This window comes from Pyrus communis, chromosome 1, assembly GCF_963583255.1.
Source record: "Pyrus communis chromosome 1, drPyrComm1.1, whole genome shotgun sequence".
Lineage (NCBI taxonomy): Eukaryota > Viridiplantae > Streptophyta > Magnoliopsida > Rosales > Rosaceae > Pyrus > Pyrus communis.
Genome location: NC_084803.1, coordinates 8,024,668 through 8,043,928, shown reverse-complemented (window position 1 = coordinate 8,043,928; position 19,261 = coordinate 8,024,668). Strand labels below are relative to the sequence as shown.

The following is a 19,261-nucleotide window of genomic DNA, read 5'->3' as shown; positions in this document are numbered from 1 at the left end:
AGCCTCTCTGCATGCATTAACGTGCGTACGAGAGGCATTTTTGCATTACGGGCGCTACGCGCCCCAAAAATGTGTTGTTTTAGATATTCTTATATTTCTTAAGTGATTATTTTATAAATTGTGTTTGTGTCCATCACAACAATTTCTTATTATTTTCAATTTTTTATTATGTTCAATCATCTAACTTAGTCTTTTTGCACCTGCCCATTGTACCAAAAAATGAAATTTATGAATTGTACACCAACCAATCCACCCTCTTTTTTTTTGCTTGCTAATTATTATGGTGTCTTTTTTTTTTTTTTTGGCTGATAGAATTTGATTTCACGAAATGAGCTATGCTTGATCATTATTATGACTTTGGTAATTAAGTTACTCAGTCTAGTTAGAATTTTGTTATCTCCATCAGTACCATTTTACCCTTATATATTGTACAGAAGAAGATCAAGAGTTAGGTTCCTTAAACTCTCATATAAAAAATAAAAAAATATGCTTAATTATTTAATGTTGTATAGAAAATATGAAATGATCAAGATATTTTGTAACATGAGGATTAGTGGCTGTATTAAAAGGGTGCACAACAACATTTTTTTATTATGGTGGACAAAAAGGTATTATGGGCAATATTTGGCGTCATTCGAGTAGGTTGGCAGATCATTTGTTCAATGGTTGTGTGAATGGGATAGTTGATGCAGTTAGAGGAGTGAGTACATAATTATGGGTGTGCCATTTTGGGTTGGGACTGAGATGTTCAACATTAGAGCATGGGCCAAGCTACGTAGTTCCAATTGCTTGAGTTGAAGAAAGGTTGATGAGATAATGGTGTTACCGTACAATCATCCCATCATTCCAAAGTGATAATGGTGTTATCGCATGCCATATTGTCATATTGCCACATTTGTTGAATAATTTAGGAGCATATATTCCATACAATTTGCACATATGTGAGTAATCTCTCATACATTTTTTACTATTTTTTCTTTAAAACAACAACGAAGATAAAATGGGAAAACATATACTATTTATAAATAAAAAAATATGAAAATATGACATGTAATTTGATTTCTAAATACATATTGACAACACTTAATGTCCTTAAATCAAAATGTTTTAGATTCATAAGTTTTCAATCAAAGTTATAGGCTAGCTAGGGATGAACTCCTAATATATGAAGCAAAGCAAAATATGGACAACATGTACATATGTAAACATAGCGCCTACGTGTGAAATCAAAGCCATGCTTGCCACCCATTTGCTTGCACTTGATGCTTTAGATTTTCATGGTTAATCTGCAAGCAATGATGATAAAATAAGAAGTCTAACTATAATGCACAATCCCAACTATAAAGATTGTAAGCAACTTAACCTAAATACCTTTAAGTTTGACAATTTTCTCATGGCAATACTTTTACTCCAGTTACTTGTAGAATACTGAAAGATAAATATATTTGTCAAGTTTGAGGTAACAAATTGTAACCATATTTACAAAATTAAATAATAAGAAATATTACCTTAATCTTGTACTTCAACCTTTGTACTTTGAGACGGGTGTGATGTTTGTAAAACTGACAAAAAATGCAATTTTATTTATATTTGAAAATTGAATGCAATTTGAAGTTATAGTATACTTTTGTATGAAAATAAGAGAAGACTTACCGTATTTAGAAAAGTTGTTTGGCCACTGTTAATCTTTTTTCTGCACCCATAAATTGTTTTATTTTATTTTATAATTTGAGATAATTAATTTGTAGAATGATATAGAGAATGCCATTAAAAATAAATAGGTAAGAAATGGTGTTGTACCTTATTTGTTGGACTTTATTCCAAATACGTATGATCTGAGGAGTTGTTGAAGGTTTTAATTCTTCCACAGCCTTTTTCATGCGCCACCTATATATTGAAGGTATATATAATGTTAGATTTCTTGTAACAAATTTGTATATAATTTAGGATACATACTGCTCATGCTTCTTCTTTTTCCACTCTTTGAGAATCAGTTGGCTTAGATCAGTAGTTTTTACTGCAACAGATATCTCCCAACCAGGTGTAAAAATAGAAACACGTCTGTTTGAGATCTTATCAATAGGTTTCTTCTTCATTTTTTGTGGGTATTCTTGTAAATATCCTAAGAATGAAAACAAATAATTTTTAAAATTACGATAGCACACGTATAGCACATTAAGATAATCAAAAGTGAAACTCATAATCTGACCGGAATTTGTCAAAGCCTCCTCAAACAAAACCGAAAACAAAAACAAAAACTTACCCATTGCCAAAGCCTACTCAAGCCAAAAACAGAATGCCAAAATCAATTACATAGAAAACAAATTTCAAACCTCGTCACTTGTTTGTTCCACGATTGGTAAATTCCAGAGACTGATTTGTAGAAGAAATTCAATTCAATAATTATGTGAAAATGCATGAGAAGATTAACAGTAAGGAATAAGGAGCACTATGACAGAGAACAAAATACAAAAGTTTAATTAATAATTGAGAACTATGGAGGAGGAATTAAACTCAATTAACAGCAAAAAAAAAATTAAAATAAAATAAAATACACATACTTTATCGAATGACCAGTTCTTGTTGGTTTTTCACCAATTTCATCTTCTCCTCCGGGCTCTAGCAAAACAATTTCAATTTGCTATTTTCAGGTTCTTTTATTTTGTGCTCTACTTAGATCTTCTTCCGCAAAACTGCTTCCTCTCCCACGTTTGAATTGAAACACAAAGAGGAATTGAATTAAATTCCAATAAGCTCCCAAACAATTATATGGCATAGATGATAAATCAGTAAAAAGTGGAGAAAGGAAACCGACTTCACCCACAGAATCACCAGAGAGAAATAAACACCCAATCCTTGTTCATAAAGCTGCAAGATATGAAAACATAACTATGTGCTCATCTTAGAACCAAATTGTGTGACCCATTGAAAAAAAACAAAAAGAATGAAAAGAGTGTAGTGTTCCAACAACTGCATGGAATTAGAGAAGAGCAAACCTGAGCGAGCAATGGCTTTAGTACCATCTTCTCTTCCTGCAAGATTTTTCAGATTTTTCTTTTCAGGTTCTTATTTTGTGTCCTTCTATATATCTCTCATCCACCAAAACTGCTCCTTTTTTCACGATTAGGGCGTTTCTTTTCCTCCTCAACCCACTCTGCACGTTCTCTCCTTCCGCAAAACGGTTCCCGGTTAGACGCATAGCAGTTTCCGATCCATTACCCGCGTGCCTTCTCCGTGTTTTGTTTTGTTCCACTGATTTTACTGTCTTGTCCTCATTTTAAATATTACTTTCGTTTTTGCCTCATGACTTACGATTTTAACCCTATTTTATTTGTGTATTACAATTATAGTCCTTCTATATAGGAATGGGTTTGTGCGGTTTTTTTTTTTTGAAATAAGGGCATTCTTGGTATTTTATAAAGCTTCACCAAACTGGGGCTCTCACTTTATATATATAGATTAGAAATGTTATTAGAATATTATCTGTCCTATAACTTAAGGGTGTACTGTAATCTCCTAATTAATGCTAGTTTAATTATTTGCTGTAAATTATAGTGCACCCAGTTTTATATGACAGCATGGTTGTGTGTTTCACGTAAATGAGTGACCTTGTTTGATTGAATTGTTGGAGTATATTGATCTGACATGGATCAGCGGTGGCTGAGATATATTCCTTGTCCACTCGCCTGTGGATGACTGACTCAAGCATTGTTCCGAGAAATTATTGCTTACAAGAATTTTAAGATTGGAAAGGTTGGAGAGGGAGGGTGGCATGGCCCCAGAGAAGTTACGGTGGTAGAGATCCAAGCGTGCTTAAGGCTACCATTCCCTATATATAATATATACATCCGCGCGAGACTCAGAAACACCAACAAATACTTCTTATCAGTCACTAAAACAAAATCCTCACTGATCACTTAATACAAGAAAATCTGCAATATCATTAGCTCTAAATTAATGCATGATAGTCCATGATCCGACAGTGATGTAGTACTTTCGATTGAACACAATTCAGAGTTCAGTTGCTATCGAGAGTCGAGTTGGTGGTAGGAGAATTGGACAAAGTGCCCATCCAAGCCGGTGGCTTCATGCTAGTTTGTTCATGAACTGTATTGAACAGTGGTGGCAACGCCTTGTAAACACCAGCAATCTCCTTCATAGCCCCATTGGCACCACCCTCCCCGCAGCCATTAGTCCAAATGCTAATCTTTGGCTTTAGACCACGCACCGCTTCAGCATTGATCTTAGCAACTTCTTGAAGCATGCCACTCTTGATCATCATAAAGTCCCTGATAGCTGCATAATTGCCTCCGACTGGGTCCAGAAGAGAGAGCAGATATGTGCCTTGGGCATGTCCGAGGGCCATGAGTCCCTCAGCCTCTTTTTTTCTTGCATAACATTTTGCATCAGCAGCTTGTTGACGAGCATAGAGCTCTGCCTCCGTCGCTTTTTTCCTGGCATAAAAGTCTCCATCAGCAGCTTGTTGACGGGCATAGAGTTGTGCCTCTGCAGTTGCTTTTTGTGCCTCAGCCTCTTTCTCTCTTTGGTAAAGAACTGCATCCGTAGCTTTTTGTTCTTTGTAGAACTCCGAATTTGCCGATTGCACCTTTGTTTCACATATGAATGTGGTGTTAAATCAAGCTCTGATCTTATGCTTTATGCTAATAAATTGTTAAGCTAAGCTTTTGTGCATACATGTAATTGTAATACGAGAAAAGCAAAGCCTTATGAGGCATTAGTACATAAAAGTGCATGAAACTAACTTATTTCTCAAGTGCAAATAATATAACATGATACCCTCTGCTCATAGAAATCACAACAAAACTTTTATTAAAATTTCAAATGCATACCTTCAGAAAATACTTAAAAACGCTTTTTGAATATATAAGCATAAAAAAGTCACAAAAACATGGTCAAAACTGTTTTTAGTTAGCGTAATGTTAAGGAAACAAAATTTGTAAACTAAATCATCTCAAAACATTCTCCCACCGAATTATAATTAATATGGGGAAGCAATTCAAAACTTGCTGCATCAGTACATAAAAGTGAAAAGAAGCTGCTACAAATCAATTAATCCTCCAAAAGTCAACATATATAAGTTCGTCAAGTTTTATGCTCACTCTCTAGATTATCATCTCTCAATGGAATGGAATAAAATCTACGCAAAATTAAACTAGAAGCAACTAATAAAGCTACCACTTACCAGTATCAGAAAAGAAAAGAAAAACTAATCGAGCTACCTTAAGGTACAAACAGGCATTCATCGGTTACTCCATATTTGTGTTGGATCCCAATCATGCATAAGCTTTGAAGTTAGGTTAAACAGTTACAGCTTCCTTAGAAAATGTAAAAGCCCTTATTACTGTTTCACCTATTTTCAAAGCTCATGATTACGATGCAACACAAAACATATGAAAATGATAAATCAATGCACTAATGCTACAGTATTAAACCAAATTTAACAATCGTCGATCTATCATTGTATTGTTCTTCATGTGTATTTACACATAAATTATCAACTATATATAGCATAATATTGTGATTTTGGTCACATATTTTTTCATAGTTGCGTAAATATAATTATTGTTCTCTTAGTCACTAATGTTCAAAAATTAATGGTCACTTCTAATTCACCTTTAAATTTAATATTAAAGGTTGAGAGTAAACATTAAAAACACTTCATTTAATCTCAAGATTAATATTAAATTTAAAGATGAATGACTAGAAAACATTTCTGTAGGATTACCAACTTAATTTGCATATGTGCATTCAATTTTACTTTGTTTTGTAAGAAAACAGAAAACCACAGGACGCACCTTGGTTTCATACTCAACATTGGCCTCAGTCAATAACTCGGCCGTAAGCTTCTCCTTCCTAGTCAAGGCATTCATCCTCTCTACCTCCTTTTGCAACTCCGCCTCCCTTAAGGCCACCGCCTTCGAAGCCTCCACCTCCGCCACGTGCGCCTCCTTGGTCCACCCGGCCTTCTTCTTCATCAGATCAGCATCGGCCTCCGCCACCTCAGCCTCCCTCACATTCTCAAACACCTTCACCTGCGTCCTTGTCCTAATCCCCTCCATCTTCTCCTCTCCCTCCCTCTTCGTCCTAAAAATCTTCGTCTCCGCATTAATCTTAGCCGCGTTCTGCAGCGTCAGCCCCTGCCTCTCTTTTGACCCAATCTCCCCGTTCTTCTTCGCCTCCGCCACGTCAACCCTAGCCTTATTCGCCGCCTCCGTCTGTATCTTCTGCCCCAAGTAACTAAAATACTCTTGCCCCGGAGCGTCCACCAACTGTTTGACATTTGCATTGTATATCCACAGCCCGAATTGATTCAATTCCAACTGTACCTTGTCAAACACCTGTTCCTTAAACTCTTTTGTCATCTTAAACACGTCCTCCATTGTCATTGAGGCAGCGAGAACCCGCGTCTCACCCTCGATGATGCCCAGGACAAGGTCTCTCACATTGTTGGAGAGCTGATCGTGGCGGCAGAGGAGCTTGGCGTACTTGTGGAGGCTGGGCATGTCGTCGGTGCGGGGTCCGATGGTGAAGACGGCGGGGAGGGTGAAGGGGAGCATTTCCGAGCTCATGGCTTGGACTTGGAAGGCGTAGTTGACGGGGGTCATGTCGAAGACGGTGCAGGTTTGGCCGGGCATAATCCATGCCTTCTTTGCAAGCTTGATGTCTTCGATTCCGACGCCGGTGATCACTAGATACTCTGAAGCGTTCGCAACTTTGTACCACATGGTCGCGTACGTACGTTGTTCTTTTGTTTGTAGGCAGCAGAGATGAGGGTTATGATTTGAGAACTAAGACGAAAGAAGCAGTAATGGGACTAGCTAGGGTTTTCATTAGGATTTGGGTGTTCAACAAAAACAGCGATAAGGGTGATGATTTGAGATCTTGGGCGTAAGTTGTGTAACTGACCTATTAATTTGCAGTTGGTACTTCCAGTGATGAGTAACACAATTTCGATCGAAGTAGCGATAATAGCTCCTCCGAATCAGAATCGTCATTTGAATTCCTAATACATATTTTTTTACATTTTATTTTTAATTTAATATAGACCACGTAATTATGATATGAAAAATGCAGTAAGTGTACATAATATATTCATTCCACAAAAAACTATATACAAATTTGAAATCCCACATATATTTCTCACAATTATTAAACACATGAGACACAGAAGAATCTGAGATTGGTAAAAGTACTCTTAACTCAATTGAGAGTTTAGTTGCTAGAATGGGAATTGTCCAAAGTGCCCATCCAAGCCGGAGGCGACATGCCGGTTTGTTCATGAACCGTCTTGAACAACGGTGGCAACATCTTGTAAACTCCGGAAATCTCCTTCATAGCCCGATTTGCACCACCATCACCACCCTCTCCCCCGCCATTAGTCCAAATGCTGATTTTCGGCTGAAGCCCGCGCACGGCCTCGGCGTTGATCTTAGCAATTTCTTGAAACATGCCACTATTGATCATCATAAAGTCTCTCATGGCTGCATAGTTGCCTCCAACTGCATCCAAAAGGTCGCGTAGATATGCACCTTGAGCTTGTCCAAGGGCCATAAGTCCCTCAGCCTCTTTTTTCTTTGCATAAAATTCTCCATCGGCAGCTTGTTGACGTGCATAGAATTCTGCCTCTGCCAATGCCTTTTTGGCATCTGCCTCCTTCTCCCTTTGGTAAAGAATTGCCTCTGAGGCTTTTTGTTTGTTGTATAACTCCCAATTCGCCTCTTGTACCTTTAATTTGTTTATAAACACTGTTGTTAGATAAAGCTTTGACACAATAAACTTTACTAATCTATATATGGATTTGGAATTAATGGATATAAGCAAAGCGAAGGAATATGTCTTATCAACAAAACAAAAAAAAAAAAAAAAAAAAAAAAAGACTTTTGAAACTCCAATATGCATGTATTTTGTTTGTTAATTAACTGACATAACTTGAGACTGTGGCAGACTCAAGATTTCATATTAGAGTGCGTCTAACAAATTCTAAACCAAAACATCATATAGATGAGTTATATGTTACAAAACCAAGTATCACCAACTCATGTTGAGAAGCTTCAAGAACATACCAAAGAAAATTGAGATTAAGAGATAAACCAGACATCAATAGTAATCAATAGCAATCAATACAGAGGATTAGATAGATATCTCATCAAGATTAATTACTAATCAATTAACTTAAGCGAGATTTAAGAGTAGAAAGATAAGAAATGATGAACTAACTAGAATTAATAAAAAAATAAAAGAAAGTTTAGAGGAATTTAATGGAAAAAATGAATTGTTTATTATGAGGATTCGTCATTTTGCATTTTGTAAATTTTTCGTTATAAAAGAATGCATGATGATTTTTTTGAAGTTTAAATAGTAGATCGTCACATAAAATTAGACACCTTTGTTTCATACTCAACGCTGGCCTTACTCAAAAACTCAGCCTTGAGCTTTTCCGTCATAGTCAATGTTGAGAGAACTTGCCCATGTGACCTGGACAGAAGGAATACTGCACATATTCCTTGTCAGACAGCACGCCACCTTTACAGCAGAAGGAACACATGTTCTGATGTGTTGCAGCATGGGCAGCAAGCACGCCACCTTTTACAACATTTGTTTATTGCATGCAATTGTTTTAAATGCATGCGTGTGTGTAAGATGTATATAAAACAACAACTGCTATTACAGCAGTTTGAATAATAATACAACAAAACATTAAACTTAATATGGTATCAGAGCAAAGGATTTGCTCTGCTCTGCCTTCACTCTTCCGCTGCTATACTGTGATCTGTTAATGCAGCTGTGCAGGACTTCTGCGTTGCAGACCTCACAGCTCCTGACGGCCCTGCAAGCTACTCTTGCAAAAGCCCTGCAACAGTTAAAGTAGATGACTTTGTTTTCTCGGGCCTAGGCGTTGCTGGCAACACTACAAACATCATCAAGGCTGCAGTCACCCCTGCATTTGTTGCTCAGTTCCCTGGTGTCAACGGCCTTGGCATTTCACTCGCGCGTCTAGACCTGGCTGTTGGTGGAGTCATCCCATTTCACACACACCTAGAGGTTCGGAAGTCCTAATTGTCATCGAAGGGACCATCTGCGCCGGCTTTGTCTTCTCAGCGAACAGAGTTTATCTACAAACTCGTCGCTGCTCTGCCTTCACTCGTCGCTGCTCTACCTGTCACAGCCAAACACAGCCACTGCACACTGCCTGCCGACATGGCAACTGACTCTTCCAGCAAACACACCAAATACGAAGATCCCAGCGATCCTCTTTATCTTCATCACTCTGATTAGCCTGGAGCGATCCTCGTCACACACCCTTTGAATGACGAAAATTACTCCACTTGGAGCCGAGCCATGGCCATGGCCCTCAATGCCAAGAACAAGGAAGGATTCATCAATGGATCCATTAAAAGGCCCGAGTCTGCATCCACAAGTGAATTCCAACAGTGGACTCGTTGCAACAACCTCGTGAAATCCTGGCTGCTCAACTCTGTCTCGAAAGATATCGGAGCAAGTGTCATCTACAACAATGTTGCAGCTGATATTTGGAATGAGTTGAAGGAACGTTTCTCTCACACAAACAGTGTACATCTCTTCCATATTGAACAAGAGATACATGGAAGTGTTCAAGGAAATTTGAACATTGGTGCATATTATACCAAACTGAAAAGTTTTTGGGATGAACGTGATGTCATGTGCACTCTCCCAACCTGTACATGTGGAGCTGCAAAAGAATTAATGCAGTTTCAGCAAAGTCAGAAAACCATGAAGTTTCTCATGGGCCTCAATGAATCCTACGCTGCGGTTCGTGGGCAACTTTTACTTATGGATCCCCTCCCTGTTGTCAACAAAGCTTTCTCACTTATTATTCAAGATGAGAAGCAAAGAACAGTTTCAATACATGCTCCTGGAAGGTCCTCAGTCACCGATACTGCAGTTTTCGCCATGCGGGATAACATGCGAAACTCTGGTAGGAATTTTTCTCCAAGAAATTCCCATCTAAAATGTGGTCGTTGTGATGCAACTGGACACACTTCAGATACCTGTCGTGCACACCTCAAGTGCGACTACTGTAATTGGAAAGGTCACACCATTGATCAATGCCGCAAACTGAAAAAGACGAAAGACAACAGCAATAGGGGAGATTATCAGGATCGCAGGGGTTCCAATTCCAAGGCTAATCATGTTGATACCCAGCCAACGCCTCCAGCAACATTTCCTTCGTCCTACAGCCTCACTTCCGAGCAATATCACAATCTGCTTGCACTCCTTGATAAGAGTCAATCCAACTCCACATCTAATCATGTCGGTACCACCTCTACTATGAATAACTTGTCAGGTAGAGTTTTTTGTGCTTCTGCTCTCAATAAGGGAAGGGACTGGATTTTCGATACAGGCGCCACAGACCACATGGTCTGCTCACCAAGCTTAATGACCACAAGTGTTCCGGTATACAATCGACAAGTGCACTTACCCAATCATGCACTTGCCGATGTCACACATATTGGCACAGTTCATCTCTCGAATGATCTCACCCTTCACAACGTGCTTTGTGTTCCATCATTTAAACTGAATTTAATTTCTGTCAGCAAACTTACTAATACCTTATCTTGCTTTGTCATCTTCACTGATAAAATGTGTCTACTTCAGGGCCAACGATCAGGGAAGATGATTGGGACGGGAACTGAACGAGAAGGACTCTACTACCTTGATAATGTGATGAAAACCAGGTGCAATTCAGCGTCAATTGTTGCCTTTTCCTCTTCTCAGCTTTGGCATCAACGCCTTGGCCATCTTTCCAACAAGACCTTACGGCATCTCTCTACTTGCATTAAAAATTTGAATTTTTGTAGCATTGATGATTGTTTGATCTGTCCATTAGCCAAACAAACACGTGCTCCTTTTCCTTTGAGTTCTATCACCACAAAGGCTCCTTTTGAGTTAATTCATGTTGACATTTGGGGAGGTTACCATGTTCCCACTATCACAGGGGCACAATATTTCTTAACTATTGTGGATGATTTCTCAAGATGCACATGGGTTTATTTAATGAATCACAAATCAGATGCACGATCTTATCTCATCACTTTCATCCACCTTGTTGAAACACAATTTTCCACACGAGTCAAGGTTCTTCGTAGTGATAACGGTCCAGAATTTTTTATGACCCAATTTTTTTCAAATAAGGGGATTCTCCATCAAACAAGTTGTGTCTCTACTCCCCAACAAAATGGGGTAGCAGAGCGCAAACACCGCCACTTACTCAATGTTGCTAGAGCCTTACTTTTTCAATCTCATCTTCCTAAGAAATTTTGGGGTGATGCAATCCTCACTGCCACTTATCTCATAAATCGGACTCCCACTCCTCTTCTTCAAAGCAAATCACCCTATGAAATACTTCACCACAAACAGCCAGCGTATGCACATTTGCGAGTGTTTGGTTGCTTATGTTTTTCTTCCACCCACCACCATCGTCCCACAAAATTTGATGCAAGAGCCACACAGTGTCTTTTTCTTGGGTATCCATATGGCACAAAGGGATATCGAGTTTACGACCTTCACACGGGTAAAATCTTTATCTCCCGTGATGTTATTTTCCATGAACATGTGTTCCCTTTTTCATCTTCTGCTGCAGTTTCACCACTTGTGTTTCCACATACTCAAGATACTGCCTATGATGATCCCATCATTCATCCGTCCATTCTACTGGAGCAGGATTCCGTCGATCCATCCTCTTCTTCGCCGGTGAGTCCTGTTTCGGTTTCATCTCCTTTTCTTTCCACCTCACCACCTCGTCTTAAACGACCCACTCATGCACCTGGTTATCTTCAACAATATCACATCGACATCAACCTCCCTTCTCGGTCCGTCCCTTCATCTCACTCGGCGTTGACCAAAGTACCAAGTACTCCTTACCCTTTGTCTGATGTCCTCACATACGATCATTTATCTGCTCGACATCGTGCTTTCACCACTTCCATTTCAGCTGCCATAGAACCCAGCTCATTCTCACAGGCTATACGCGACCCTCACTGGCGTTTCACTATGGAAGAAGAACTGGCAGCCCTTGCTGCGAATAGGACATGGTCTCTGCAACCATTGCCCCCTGGCAAGAAGCCGGTTGGATGTAAATGGGTTTACAAAATCAAATTTCGATCCGATGGATCCATTGAGCGATATAAAGCACGCTTGGTTGCCAAAGGTTATAGCCAAATTGAAGGCTTAGACTATCGAGAGACCTTTGCTCCGGTTGCAAAATTGACTACAGTTCGTCTACTCCTTGCTGTTGCCTCGGTCCAACAATGGCACCTCCACCAGCTTGATGTTAATAACGTTTTCCTCCATGGTGATCTTGAAGAAGATGTCTACATGTCCTTGCCTCCTGGTTTCGGACGAAAGGGGGAGACACGAGTTTGTAAACTTCATAAATCTTTGTATGGGCTTAAGCAAGCCTCTCGTCAATGGTTTATCAAACTCTCTTGTGCTCTTCGAAAGGCCGGCTATCAACAATCCAAGGCAGATTATTCATTGTTCGTCCGAAACCATGATGGTAAATTCACTGCCCTCCTTGTCTATGTTGATGATATTATCTTGGCAGGAAATAACATACAAGCAATTGAAGATACCAAGTCTTTTCTTATGAAGCAATTCAAGTTGAAAGACCTTGGCCAATTAAGATATTTCTTGGGCATTGAAATTGCTCGCTCTAGCAAGGGGATCACCCTCTCACAGCGAAAATATGCCCTTGAAATACTTGAGGATGCAAGTCATCTTGGCGCAAAACCAGCCACCTCTCCTATGGAGCAAAACTTATCACTCAGAAAGGACGAAGGACAATGGATTACTGATCCTTCCTCTTATCGACGACTTGTTGGGAGACTAATCTACCTGACAATCACGCGCCCTGATTTGGTGTATGCTATCCATATTCTTAGTCAATTTATGGAGAAGCCTCGAACTCCACACTTGGAGGCAGCCCAGCGAGTCTTACGATACGTTAAGCACACACCAGGGCAAGGTATTTTTCTTTCTGCAAGAAGTCCAATTCAATTGAATGCTTTTTGTGATGCGGATTGGGCCAGATGTCGAGACACACGACGTTCTACCACCGGATACTGTGTATTTCTTGGAGAATCTTTGATCTCCTGGAAAAGCAAGAAACAAAATACTGTGTCACGTTCTAGTGCAGAGGCAGAGTATCGTTCAATGGCAGCAACTTGTTGTGAAGTCACTTGGTTGAAATCTGTTCTACAAGACTTGGGTATCAAACATAAACGTCCAGTCAAGCTATATTGTGATAATCAAGCGGCACTTCACATCGCTTCGAATCCGGTCTTTCACGAAAGAACCAAACACATAGAGATTGACTGCCACCTTGTACGAGAAAGGGTTCAAAGTGGAATGATCGAGACATCTCACATCTCAACCATGAAACAACCAGCCGACATCTTCACAAAGCCACTGAGCTTATACCAGTTTACGACTTTGCTTTGCAAGTTAGGAATAATCAACATTCATTCCAAACTTGAGGGGGAGTGTTGAGAGAACTTGCCCATGTGACCTGGACAGAAGGAATACTGCACATATTCCTTGTCAGACAGCACGCCACCTTTACAGCAGAAGGAACACATGCTCTGATATGTTGCAGCATGGGCAGCAAGCACGCCACCTTTTACAACATTTGTTTATTGCATGCAATTGTTTTAAATGCATGCGTGTGTGTAAGATGTATATAAAACAACAACTGCTATTACAGCAGTTTGAATAATAATACAACAAAACATTAAACTTAATAGTCAAGGCATTCATCCTCTCAACCTCCGTTTGCAACTCCGCATCCCTTAATGCCACTGCCTTTGCAGCCTCCACCTGCGCAACCTGCGCCTCTTTCGCCCACCCGGCCTTCTTCTTCGCCAGCTCAGCATTTGCCTCGGCCACCTCAGGCTCCCTTACATTCTCATACACCTTCACCTCCGCCTTCACCTTAATCTCCGCCATCCTCCCCTCCCCCTCTCTCTTCGTCCCATATATCTTAGTCTCCGCGTCAATCTTAGCCGCGTTCTGCAATGTCTCCCCCTCCCTCAGCTTCGACCCTATCTCCCCCTTCTTCTTTGCCTCCGCCACATCAACCCTTGCTTGATTCGCCGCCTCCATCTGTGTCTTCTGCCCCAAGTAACTAAAATACTCATGCCCTGGGACATCCACAAGCCGTTTGACATTTGCATTATATATCAAAAGCCCAAACTGATTAAGTTCCAACTGAACCTTCCCAAACACCTCTTGCTTAAACTCTTTGGTCCCCTTAAACACCTCCTCCATGGTCATCGAGGCCGCGAGAACACGCGTCTCGCCTTCTATGATTCCCTGGACAAGCTCTTTGACGTGGCTGGAGAGCTTGTCATGGCGGGAAATGAGCTTGGCGTACTTGTGGAGGCTTTCCATGTCGTCAATGCGTGGGCCGATGGTGAAGACGGCGGGGAGCATGAAGGGAAGCTTTTCTGAGCTCATGGCTTGGACTTCGAAGGTATAGTTAACCGGGGACATGTCGAAGATTATGAACGACTGGCCGGGGAGGATCCATGCCTTCTTTGCTAGCTTTATGTCGTCGATTCCGACCCCCGTGATCACCAGATACTCTGAAGGGCTTGCAACTCTATACATTTTAGTTCTTGTTTACTTAAGCAATGGCAAGAGATATGGTATGAGTGAAGGGAAAGGAGCAGAGGTATTTATATATAGAGAAATGCACAAGAGAAATAATTTATGTAAGCTGATATCAAATTTCTCAACGGTTACTTCGAAGCTGGTATCGACTTGGAATTTTGGGTAAACCTTGCTTTGATAATGTCAATGGATAAAAATGGGTTGTCACTTCAGAGGAAATTGCATGCTACTTGCTTCTTCTTTCCTTCATTCTCAGCTTTTAAATGATTTTTTTTTTTCAATACAAGACGTCAACGGATCGATTTCGGATCGGATTATATTACCCATTTATTTTAACGGATTTAACATAACATAATCTGTTAAGATATCAAATATGTTACAAAAAACGACACAAACACGAAAAACACGACATGATTGCGAGGACTTAGAAGACAACGTGATTCAATTGACAAATTTGGCAAATTCTTTAGTTTATCTAGTTTTTGGTTGTGTGTCCGCTACAATCTTGTTCTTGTTGAGGTCGTTCTCGTTACCATATTGGCAAATGCAGCTGGCAAGGCAACCATTAGAAGAGGTGCCGTACGGTACGGACAAACTATGGTCCTTCAATTCATTTAAGCAAAAAATTTGTAGTTACTTAAGCGACTTCTGTGCGCTAAATTTTTGTCAAATTTGAAACTTGTCATGGTTGTCATAGGGGCATTGATCATTTTAATGTCTTGTGTATGTATGCTTTGTTTTGTTTTTTGTTATTTTGATGAAAGAATATTGCAAAGGCTCGACCCGAAGACTTCCCCTGTAGGGTTGCGTCTTAGACAATTGGATTTTGCCCTTACGGTACGGCCTTGGAAAACTGGCAGATATACTATATCATTCCAAGAGGTTGCATATGGCCACTTTTTTGGGATCATCTTCTTCCCTCCTCTCCTCTTAACACTCATTTGTGTCCCATTGTCTTTATATAAAAATCAATATAAGTTGTTCACAAAACTTAATCACAACCGTTCAAGTAGAAAGAGAGAAAAGGGAGATGGTGAGATTGGAATGTTTTCGTGTGCAGACAATTCGTCCACCTGGTCCGAAGACTAAATCATTAAACTATATGATATAAAAGTTGATGATCTTCAGTGAACATGTTTATTTCTTATTGATGACACTGACACATCATTTAATTTGTAAATTTAGTCAACAAATATGATCTATGTAGCGTTCCTCTATATTTATAAAGAACAATTGGATTTGGAGAACAAAAGACGCAAGGCATAACACCTTGGGAAAGGAGTTGGATGTGCAGCATTCCCTACCAACACCAACTATTGGAATCGTTACGCCGACAAAATTGTAAACAAAATTCATAACTGAAAAATCAAGGCATATTGAAGAAAATGAGAGGAGAAACTCATCCAACTTGAAGGTCGATGCATGCAAAACAAAAAAGATTAAGAGTTTCATTCGTGTCTAACTCCTTCAAACTCCCTCAAAACAAAAAATCATTCATGTCTACATCCTCTACCCTCATACGTACCATAAATGATACGAGTGTTCCCATCAAATTCAAATTCAATCGTCGAAACTAAACGATCTAAAAACACATACCCATGACGACCGTTGGAAATATCGGTGTAAAAGCGATGGCAGTAGCATGGCGCTAGACTAGCTACTAAATAATTGACTGCACTAAATTGGCAATCAATTTGGCAGAGACCCGTCACCCACACAATCGCAACAATATGAATACAAAATGATAAAGGGATAGTAAAATTCATGATAATGGTTCAACAAAAACCTTAATTCACCGTACACGGACCGAATATTTTAAAAGTAAATAAAATGCCAAAAAACAGTTCATCTGTCAAGAGTAGCTCAATCTAAATGCACTTCTTGCACAAAAGTAAAACTAACATACTTCTCAGATATCATATTCCAGTGAATGCTTTCTTCCCAGTTCCAGATGAACCGGCTGGAGTCACCTTCAACACATTAAACCTCACTGTCTTTGACAATGGCCTACAAAATTCAGAGAGAATCACTGATTAAACAAAAGATAAATTGACGACTAATGGGTAAAACAAACTAAAGCATAAGAAACCAATCGTAATAGTTTAACAAGCAACATGCATAAAATCTAACCTGCACTGGCCAATAATGACATAATCTCCCTCTTTCACACGGAAGCAAGGTGAAACGTGAGCCGGAATGTTTGAGTGCCTTTTCTCGTATCTAGAAATAAGTGAAAAATTAATTATCCTCTTGTTAAGAAACAGAACAGAACTTCACTTTCTCATAGTAATTTAGCCTCACCTCTGGTATTTTTTAATATAATGAAGGTAGTTGCGGCGAACAATAATGGTCCTTGACATCTTGGCACTGTGGCAAGTACCAGAGAGAATACGACCCCTGATGGAGACGTTGCCAGTGAAAGGGCACTTCTTGTCAATGTATGTTCCTGCAGTAACATGCAAGCAGTTCTTTCATGTAAAATATGACCACCAAACTTCAAATAACACATCATTCTACCATTTACAAATACAAAACCACTTCAAGCATTATTCACCTCCTGACATCACTCAACTCACTGGATCATCAAATGTACATGTCAAATGGCAACAAGCAACAATAAATTTCAAAGCATTCCACGGCATCTCTAAGTTATAGTACAAGCAAATGAACTGAGACGATACTACAATCCCACCAAAGAACACGAAGTATCACAGTTGTAAGATATTACTCATCATCTAGATATCCGAACTTTAGTCTCAGCTTAAAAAAGATGATAAATTTGTACACATTACACGAGTTCAATCAATCAGGGGTCCATGGATAATAATTAAACAACATAGCCCAAATGCTTGACAATGCAAATAATCTAATAAAAAGTAGGAAAATAGCTCTTTACATAACAATTTAAAGCAAACAAAAACCAAAAAAAATGAAAAACAACAATCGTAAAAGTAAACAGAGAAAAAACAAGAGATTAAAATATACCGTCGATAGCATCTCGGGGGGTCTTGAATCCCAACCCAACACTCTTCCAGAAGCGATTGCCTCCCTTTCCAGGCCTCTTTCCCTTCCCTGTCTTCTTTGAGCTGCAAATATTCATAATATCCACATATATTATATACCCATTAATCTTAATATTCATGTTATTATATAAAATAAATAAAAAGAACCATTTGATTTCAGCAGAAGCAGATGAACAAAAACACGAACCAAATCGAATTAAAAAGCTCGGAAAATATGAAATTTTGAAATCAATTGGTTACCTGAGGAAAACCTTGGGCTGCTTCAAGAAAGCCTTCTCGGTCTGCAACAAAAACAAGCACGAACGGATAGATTCAGAAAACAGAAAATTTAGAGAGAGAGAGAGAGAGACAGACAGAGAGAAAGAGAGAGGGATCGGGATCTACCTGTTCCGCCATTTTGGAGCTGGTTCGAGTAGAGTGGTGGAAGACGACGCCGTAAGCAGAGACTGAATGAGCAACAAAACCCTAATCTATGCGGAATAAGAGTGAGGCGAATATATGCGGAAACCCTAGTTAATGTAATGACTAAAATATCCTTTATTTTTTATTTTTTTATTTTTAATTAGAGATATGTTAGAATTACATATAGGTGATACTTTGAAGAAAAAAAAAGTAAAATTTGGTTGTGTGAAATTATATTTCTGCCTCATATCTCTTATTTATGTTCTGTTTAATTAGAGAGTTAAACTAGTAATTTCATAAGATTTTGGTTGACAATTAATGTTTTATTAATTAGTAGGAATATATAATCTATCACCCGTGTACTGTGGATGTAATTTAATTTGGAGTTTTTTTTTTCTTATTCTAAGCAAAAAATAAAAAATAAAAAATAAAAAGAAGAAAAAAATAAATACATTACTGTAGCTGATAATAGGAGAAAAAAGTGGAGTGTGGAAAGGGAAGGGGGGTTTTTGGGGTTGGGGGAGCCGCCTGGCGCGAGTTAGGTTTTTTATGGTTTTTTTATATTTGTTTTTATTATTAAATAAAATTAATGGATGATTTTTTATTAAAATGTAATTTGAAACCTTTTTTATTAATTTTTATTTTATTAATATGTAGCTTAGATATATATTATTAGGTTTAGAAAAAGAGTTAGGGTTTGGATGGACTTGTGACACCGAATATATAGTTTCTCATTGTAATTAGACCTCTAATATAGGAAGGAGACCAGTGAAATATAACAAACCAAGGATTTCACTATTTAATTAGCAGTTGGAATCGGATAAACTGCTACTTGACCTATTAATTTGCAGTCCGCAGGTATGAGTAACACTAGTAGAGATTTTTTAGTGTGACCGTCACACGAGGTGATATACCACATGTCTCTATATAAATGGTGGGATATGTATGTTAAAAGGTTAATAACTTAAAAATTAAAAAATTTCACCACTTACATAAAAACAAATGGTATACCATCCGTATTCTCGTCACAACTAAAAATTTCTCCTAACACTAGATCAAAGTAGAGGATAATAGCTGATCCGTATTACGTGGTCAACTATAATATCCCTTAGCATTTTCATTTGAACTGTTCAAAACCTGTTTTTTTTCCATTTTGTTTTAAAATA

At 38.8% G+C, this 19,261-nt stretch overlaps 3 protein-coding genes across 4 annotated transcripts; all 3 read right to left on the bottom strand.

Annotated features, from left to right (window-relative positions):
• Nucleotides 1-3,732: 3,732 nt before the first annotated feature.
• Nucleotides 3,733-6,746, bottom strand: LOC137731594 (flotillin-like protein 4). The gene is made up of 3 exons (XM_068470753.1): nt 5,817-6,746; nt 4,478-4,606; nt 3,733-4,378 (listed from the first exon to the last, which is right to left on the bottom strand). Exons 1-3 carry the CDS (start codon nt 6,744-6,746, stop codon nt 4,019-4,021), a joined length of 1,419 nt encoding a protein of 472 aa, XP_068326854.1. The 3' UTR covers nt 3,733-4,018.
• Nucleotides 6,747-7,233: 487 nt separating this feature from the next.
• On the bottom strand, nt 7,234-14,667 carry LOC137731584 (flotillin-like protein 4). The gene is made up of 3 exons (XM_068470742.1): nt 13,809-14,667; nt 8,406-8,473; nt 7,234-7,746 (listed from the first exon to the last, which is right to left on the bottom strand). The coding sequence occupies exons 1-3, from the start codon at nt 14,665-14,667 to the stop codon at nt 7,234-7,236; spliced, it is 1,440 nt and encodes a 479-aa protein (XP_068326843.1).
• A 1,794-nt stretch (nt 14,668-16,461) lies between these two features.
• LOC137731575 (small ribosomal subunit protein uS17) lies at nt 16,462-18,179 on the bottom strand. Of its 2 annotated transcripts, none has more exons than XM_068470718.1 (6): nt 18,078-18,179; nt 17,934-17,974; nt 17,656-17,756; nt 16,972-17,116; nt 16,801-16,890; nt 16,462-16,677 (listed from the first exon to the last, which is right to left on the bottom strand). In XM_068470718.1, exons 1-6 carry the CDS (start codon nt 18,087-18,089, stop codon nt 16,587-16,589), a joined length of 480 nt encoding a protein of 159 aa, XP_068326819.1. In that variant the 5' UTR covers nt 18,090-18,179; the 3' UTR covers nt 16,462-16,586. The 2 variants fall into 2 exon arrangements, with proteins under 2 accessions (XP_068326819.1, XP_068326830.1); XM_068470729.1 differs by having other exon boundaries at nt 16,811-16,890.
• Nucleotides 18,180-19,261: the final 1,082 nt, after the last annotated feature.